Below are 7,255 nucleotides of genomic sequence, written 5' to 3'. Positions count from 1 at the left end.
TGGTGTGGCAGCGTCTCTCTGTGAGCAGGAGGAGAGATGGATGCAGAGGCGTGGGATGGGGGGCCAGAGGCTTTATTGGGGCTGCAGGCGCGGGCCATGGACGGTGAGGGCGGAGGGTTTGTTGGTGAGGGGGTGCCACTGGCCCTGGATGCTGGGGTTGTTGGTGTGGAAGGGCTTGCGGATGCGGATGATGTCCAGGCCGGACTGGCCAGCCAGCTTGGTGGCCAGCTGCACGATCTCCTCGCTTGTCTTGCTGGCGATGAGCTCCTCCCGCACCGTCCCATTCACTGTGGCAGAATGGAGGGGTGGTCAGGCCGGGGTCCCCCCCCAGCCCACAGCCCTGCCTGCGGCTGGGCAGAGGTAGCACAGAGCCGGGGCTGGGCAGGGAGGGCCCTGTCCCCATCCTGCCCCCCCAAACCTCCCACACTCACAGTACTCAGCCAGCAGCAGCGGGGCCGGGCAGGAGCGGGGGTTGATGTAGAGGACGACATCGGGGTGCTGCCGGGCAAAGTCCAGCGCCGCCTCCTCCACGAACTGCCTGCGGGGGGGTGTGGGTGCCGTCAGCCCCAGCGGGGTCAGAAGGTGGAGGTCACCGTAGCCCCCGCCCCAGGGCACAGGTCACAGGTGGGGTCACCCCCACCCTGGTGCCCTACCTACGGGAGGGGTCACAGCGCAGAGGTCTTGGGATGTGCCACCTGCAGGTCAGAGGTCACCGCCCAGCTGCCCCTGCGCCGCGGGGCCGGAGGTCAGGGGTCAGCAGTGTCGCCTTCTAGTCCCTCCCCCACATATATGAGGTCGGAGATCACAGCCCCTCCCCTCCTGCCACCTCTGTGGGTCAGAGGGCAGCAGCGCCTTCCCCCTTCCCCACACAGCCAGGTCAAAGGTCCTCCCCACCAGGTCAAGGGTCACCAGGCCTCTCCCCCCCCAGCCCCAGACGGGCAGGGTGCCTCCGACGGTACCTGGCGCCGCGGGCGTCGGCCGCGGTGGGGCTGAAGAGGAGCTGCAGGCGCTGGAGCTGCCGCACGTAGCGGCCCACGCCGTTGTGCAGGACGGCCGCCAAAAACCGGCTGGGCGACCCCCGGCCCGTCATGGCGCGGCCCTCACCCGGAACCGGAAGCGCGCAGAGGGGCGCGCGTCTGCTTCCGGCCCGCCCCGGAAGTTATGCGTGAGCGCGGCGGCGGGGTCAGGCAATGGCGGCGTCCGTGGGGCTCCACGTGAGGGCGGCGGCCTGAGCGGCGCGGGGCCGAGGGGGCCGCGGAGCAGCCGCCGATGCGGGTGGGCAGCGGCGCGGGCGGGTGCCGGGGCGGCCCGGGCGGCGGCGGGCGCGGGCAGGATGGCGGTGGTGCCCCTGCGGCCCGGCAGAGCCGTCGGCCGCCTCCTGCCGCTGCTGTGCGGGGGGGTGAGGAGCAAGGGAGCCTCCCTGAGCCCCGGGGTGCCGGGTCGCCTCACCCAGCGGCGCTACAAGAAGGACGTACTGCCCTCCCCGGAGGGGCCCGTGCCCTCTGTCTCCATCACCGAGATCCGGCAGTACCTGCGGGCCCAGGGCATCCCCTTCCACGACGGGTACAGCTGCCTGCACACCCCCAGCCTCTTCACCGACGCCCGGGAGGACCAGCCGCCGGCGGCCACCAACCCCCCTTACACGCTTTTCATTGACAAGACCACGGGCAGCTTCCTGTGCACGGCCACCCTGGCCGAGGGCACCTGGCAGGACTTCCAGGCCAACGTGGAGCTGCAGCACCGAGGCATTCCCCCCGCCAGCTTAGAGGAGGACACACGACAGGCTCGCGAGGATGCCCGCTGCATCTGGGACCGGGCGCTGCCGCTCTCGGAGCTGCTGGATGAGGATGAGACCAACAACACCAAGGCCATGTTCGGTATCTCCCTGGTGACAGACGCCACCCTGAAACGCTTTGGGGTGCGTTATCTGAGGACTGCCAAGTCCCTTGTCTTCCCCTGGTTCAGCCCGCGTGATGCTACCCTGAAGGGCCTGAAGCTCGTGAGGGTGGAGAAGAAGGGGGATGCGATAGCTTATGTAGAAGAGACTTTGCCCCGCTTCGATTCCTATCACAATCTCTTTGGGCTGCCCCTGATCAGCCGCCGAGACACAGAGCTGGTCTTAACTGGGTGGGAGCTGGATGCCCTGGCCCTTCACCAGGCTACAGGGGTGGCCAGCCTGGCCCTGCCGCGGGGGTCCACCTGCCTGCCCCCTGCCCTTCTCCCGTACCTGGAGCAGTTCAAGCGCATCACACTGTGGCTGGGCGAGGACCTGCGCTCCTGGGAAGCCGCCAAGCTCTTTGCCCGCAAGCTGAGCCTCAAGCGCTGCTCCCTGGTGCGCCCTGGAGACCTGCAGCCCCGGCCCTTGGAGGCTCTGAACCAGGGCCTGAACCTCACCAAGATCCTGCGTGCTGCCCTGCCCGCCAGCCACAAATCCATCGTCTCCTTCCGGCAGCTGCGTGAGGAGGTGTTCGGGGAGCTGGTCAACACTGAGCAGGTGGCCGGTATCAAGTGGGCACGCTTCCCTGAGCTCAACAAGCTCCTCAAAGGGCACCGCAGAGGGGAGCTCACCATCTTCACAGGTGATGGGCAAAATGCTGGTGGATGGGGGGAGCAGCAGGCTCTTTGGTGGCTTCACCCTCCTGGGGGTGATGTCTCACAAGTCTTCCAGGTCCCTTTCTACTCATGGCTTTGGCTGAGCCTGTCTTGGGGGTACACAAGAGTCTGGGGTGTGTTCCTAGGTGTGGTGGGGCCGAGCATGCTGATGTGATGATAGGCCCCCTGCCTGGGCACAGGAAGTCCTGTGGTGTACCTTACTCCTGCTCCCACCCACCACCTCCTGTCTGAGCCCTCTCTGTGTCCCCCCACCAGCTGTCCAGACTTTTCCTGCACCCCACAGGGACTTGCTGGCTGCTGGAGGTGATGCACATGTGCTCAGACATGCAGCCTGGCACGAGATGCTGCTTGTTTATGGTGGGAGCGCTGCGGATGGGCTGCTCTTATCCCACTCCCCAGTGCTTCCACCTTTAAACAACCCTCCAGCACATTCAGAACGGGTCAGATCTTCTCCCCCAGCTAATTCATCCCATCGTTGCCCTTGCACCAGGCCCAACGGGCAGTGGGAAGACGACCTTTATCAGTGAGTACGCGCTGGACCTGTGCATGCAGGGGGTGTGCACGCTGTGGGGCAGCTTCGAGATCAACAACGTCCGCCTGGCCAAGATCATGCTGACGCAGTTTGCCGCCCAGCGCCTGGAGGACCAGCTAGAGCTGTATGACGAGTGGGCTGATCGCTTTGAGGACCTTCCACTCTACTTCATGACCTTCCATGGCCAGCAGAACATCAAGTATGGTCCCATGCCTTCATCCCCGGTGGCATTTACCCCCTGTGGCATGTGCTGCGGGGCCTTGGGGAGTTTGGGCTCTTCCCCAGCAGGAGGTCACAGATTTGGGGCTGGCAGGAGGCATGTTGGGGCTGTTCAAGTCTTGGGGTTTGCATGGGGGGACTGTGTGGCTCAAGCACCTTCATTCCTGCTGTCGTGGGGACTGTCAGAGCTTCCCTTTGGGGTGGGTGTGAAAGGAAGGGACCTGTCCCTGTGCTAGGTGGCTGCTCTGAAAGCAGCCTCTACACCTGGCAGGATGTGTCCCCATGTGCCCCGAGGGTCCCTGTGGGCTGGGGGGATTGCGGGACAGTGGGCAGGGACTTGTGTGGGCAGCAGCGGGGTCCTCCTGATCCAGCCGCCTTCACCTGCAGGGATGGGCCTGCCCCTGTCCTGCGACGGAGGAGATGCGGAGGTGGGATGTGCCCAGGGCCCAGAAGGAGCCAGCCTGGTGCCTCCCAGCTCCGCCTCTCCCTGTGCCCGGCTCAGCATCCTCATCCTTTCCCTTGCTGATTCGGGGAGCTGATCCCGGTCTCCCCCCACCCAGGACGGTGATTGACACCATGCAACACGCTGTTTACATGTACGACATCACCCATGTGGTCGTCGACAACCTCCAGTTCATGATGGGACACGAGCACCTCTCTGTGGACAGGTAGCCCTTCTCCAAGCTGCCCCCTCCTTCCTCTGCCACCCTTGTTGCTGGAGCTGGCCGTGGCAGGGGCTGGGTGCCCACACAGGGTGTCCCCTTTAGTCCTGCCTGGCAGCCCTGTTTTGTTAAATGGCAATCACTGCCCTGGAGAGGAAGAGGTGGGAAAGGGCGAGCCTGTGATCCTGGTCACGCCCTGTCCCTTCTCCCGCGTGGGCTGGCTGCCTCATGGAGAGCAAGCCCAGACCCCTGGGTGCTTCCTGCTGTGGGGCTGAACCTGGCAGCACCTTGTTGCCCCCCGCCATTGAGCAGTGCCAGCCCCTGACCCTGTTCTTGCTGCTGTGGCAGGATCGCTGTCCAGGACTACATCGTTGGTGCCTTCCGCAAGTTCGCCACAGACAACACCTGCCACATCACACTGGTCATCCATCCCCGCAAGGAGGATGATGAGAAGGAGCTGCAGACAGCCTCCATCTTTGGCTCTGCCAAGGTGAGCTGGGCTGGGGTAGCCCTTCCTGCCCCTCGGGCACAGCGTGTTCCCAGGAAGGGGCTGGGGTACATTGGGCAGCTGTCCCTGGCTCCCACCAGCACCCTGAGACATCACTGGGGACCAGAAAGGTGCTGTGAGGGACAGGATGTGCCCAGGGCTCCTGTCACCTGCTGAAGGTGTGTGGAGTCCCGATTTGGCCAGGCCCTGGTAGGGAGATGCACACAGGGAGCAAATCTGTTGCCAGCTAAAGCTTTGTTGGGGCTTTATGTGCAGTTAATTAATGCTCATTGACTGTGAGTGGGATGTAGTATGAGATAATTAAAGAAGGATCTGGGGAGGGTGCAGGGATGGGCTCTCTGAGTGCTCCACTCTCTGAGATGATGCTCAGTGACCCTGCAGTGGTGGGCAGGAGGTGCTCTGTGGGTGCGCACAGCCCTCCCATGCCCCCCTGTTTCCCCAGGGTGTGCTGTGGCTGCAGCGGGCCCGGCAGGTCTCTGGGATGTCCCGGGACAAGTCAAGATGCTGGTGTCAGGGAGGTGCTGGAGTTGTGGCGTGGGATGCCCTGTTACAGGGCTCCAATAGCCAGACAGGCAGCCCATGAGCACCTCCAAACCCCGTGACTCTGGCTGCGTCCCCAGTACCTTCCTGAAGATGTTTTTCTCCCCCCAGGCCAGCCAGGAGGCTGACAACGTCCTCATCCTGCAGGACCGTAAGCTGATGACGGGACCAGGGAAGCGCTACCTGCAGGTGGCCAAGAACCGCTTCGATGGGGACGTGGGTGTCTTCCCCCTGGAGTTCAGCAAGGCCTCACTCACTTTCTCATCCACTGGCAAAAGCAAGGTCAGGCTGAAGAAGATGAAGGAGGAGAAGGCACTTTTAGCCAAGAAAGCTCCAGAAGGAGGCTTGGGAGCTGCCAAGAAAGCTCCGGAAGGAGACTCAGGAACCTCCAAGAAGCCGTGAGCCCGGCAGGTCTCTTCCTCGGCCCGTCAGGAGGGACGGGGACTGGTGCTGGGAGCAGGGGGCTAGGGTACGCCAGCCCCTCTCCCCCGGGAGCAGCAGCCGTGTGCCGCTGTGGCCCTTTCTCCTCCTGCACAAACAAGCCTCTTGGCCGCCAGCATGGTGTCTCTGAGATGTGGGGCTACTGTGAGAGAAGGAGTGGGCTTGTTCCAGAGAAGAGCAGCCAGCGGAGGGTGCTTTGGCAAACGCTGGCCACTCCGTGCTGGCACTGAGTGCTGAGAGCACAGCGGGGGGAGCGGAGTCAGTGTGGGCTGGGTGATGGGGGGCAGTGACCTGCAGCCCCGGGACTTGGGGATCACTGGACCTGCGGCAGGTCGTTACATGGTGGCTAAAATGGAGCTGAAACCCTGAGCTGTCACTGGCAGGAGCGACTGCAGAAGGACACGTGGTGGGAACCCTCCTGTCATGGGTTGGGCGTCTCTGGGCTCAATCCTGGTTGGGATGGAGCCAGCAAGGGGAATGTGGTGGAGAGAAGTGTGGGAGACTGTGGGTGGCTCCCGCCCTGGAGCTGTGCGCTCCCCGTGGGACATGATGGGAGGGTGGGAGCTGGACTCCTGTGGCATCACTGCTTGTGGCGGGTTGAAGGCAGCGCTGGTGTGTAGGTGCGATGTGGCGCTCGCCAGCTCTGCCTGCTTGGCTAACGCCTGACCCAGCCCCCTTTGCTCAGGGTCTCCCCCGTCCCCTTTTCCCGGGGGGCATCACCAGCAGTAAAACCTCGGGGGGAGCAGCCCTGCTTTGCTCTGTTGACTGGGGAGGGGGCGGCCACCCCCATACCCTCTGGGCTACGGGCAGCTACGGGCAGCAAATACTGTGACCTGGCCAGTCCTCGCCGTGGTAGGACAAGTCCACGGCCGGATCTTGGTCTCATCCCTTTGGGTTTTTTCCCTTCCTAGTTTTAATAAAACATAAATGTGAGTGCTGTTCTGTGCCACTGTCCCTGTGACTGGGGGACCCTGGTTGGGGAGGGGGTGGCCCCCAGAGGACTGGGGGGATGCGGTGCGGAGGCTGTCCCTGCTGTGCAGAGCATCCCGCCCTGGCACACGGGTTATTACCAGCCTCCGCGCCGGGCATAGTTTTAACCTGAGCCATAATGAGGGGCTGGGGCAGGCAGTACACACCCAGCCCCGGGTTTCCGGGGTGCACCAGCTCTCCCCGAGAGCACCCTTGGGTGCTGTTGGTGCAGGTGTGAGCCCCCCCTCAGGGCAGGCTGGGTGTGATGGAGGAGGATCACGGCGAAGCAGAGGTAAGGCAGGGGGATGGGGGGGAGCCAGGCCCCAATACAGCTGGGTCAGGGTGTGCATGGTGGCACGGGTGGGGGCTGTGGGTGTCCCACCTCAGCCTGAGGGCCCTCTACAGCTCCTTGGCCCCCATTTCACCCAGTCTAGCCCAGGGTGGATGCTGTCACGGGGCTATGGTGTGGAAGTGGGGTGACCAGGACCCCCCATCTCCCACCCATCCCTCCTTGGGGCTGGGAGCGGGTGATGGAGCCTGGGGGGGGTACCCTGGGTGATCCCAGACCCTGGGGGACAGGTGGGCACCCATGGCTCCCCAGGCTGCGGGTGGGTTGATGTAGGTTTATTTTTTCTCCCTTTTCCCCCAGTTTGGAGCTCTTGGAGAGCGGCAATTGCTGCTCCATCTCACAGAGGGGGGGAGATGGGGGGTATGATGTCAAATGGGGCAGAGGCCCCCCCTTCCAGCCCGCCTTGTCGGGCTGCTGGGCTC

The 7,255-nt window shown here is 64.0% G+C and overlaps 2 protein-coding genes across 4 annotated transcripts; one reads left to right on the top strand and one right to left on the bottom strand.

Annotated features, from left to right (window-relative positions):
* Nucleotides 1-56: 56 nt before the first annotated feature.
* Nucleotides 57-1,128, bottom strand: MRPL43 (mitochondrial ribosomal protein L43). The gene is made up of 3 exons (XM_074875166.1): nt 960-1,128; nt 432-538; nt 57-287 (listed from the first exon to the last, which is right to left on the bottom strand). Exons 1-3 carry the CDS (start codon nt 1,088-1,090, stop codon nt 73-75), a joined length of 453 nt encoding a protein of 150 aa, XP_074731267.1. The 5' UTR covers nt 1,091-1,128; the 3' UTR covers nt 57-72.
* Nucleotides 1,129-1,290: 162 nt separating this feature from the next.
* On the top strand, nt 1,291-6,457 carry TWNK (twinkle mtDNA helicase). 3 transcript variants are annotated; one of them, XM_074875163.1, is made up of 5 exons: nt 1,291-2,579; nt 3,104-3,344; nt 3,925-4,032; nt 4,375-4,516; nt 5,186-6,457. In XM_074875163.1, the coding sequence occupies exons 1-5, from the start codon at nt 1,334-1,336 to the stop codon at nt 5,474-5,476; spliced, it is 2,028 nt and encodes a 675-aa protein (XP_074731264.1). In that variant the 5' UTR covers nt 1,291-1,333; the 3' UTR covers nt 5,477-6,457. The 3 variants fall into 3 exon arrangements, 2 of the variants coding, with proteins under 2 accessions (XP_074731264.1, XP_074731265.1); XR_012629702.1 differs by lacking the exon at nt 5,186-6,457 and having other exon boundaries at nt 3,752-4,032; nt 4,375-4,435; XM_074875164.1 differs by lacking the exon at nt 3,925-4,032.
* The last annotated feature ends 798 nt before the right edge of the window (nt 6,458-7,255 follow it).

This window comes from Strix uralensis, chromosome 7 (assembly GCF_047716275.1).
Source record: "Strix uralensis isolate ZFMK-TIS-50842 chromosome 7, bStrUra1, whole genome shotgun sequence".
In the NCBI taxonomy this organism is placed as follows: Eukaryota; Metazoa; Chordata; class Aves; order Strigiformes; family Strigidae; genus Strix; species Strix uralensis.
Note: the sequence above shows the minus strand (reverse complement) of the source record. Positions and strands in the feature narration are given on the sequence as shown.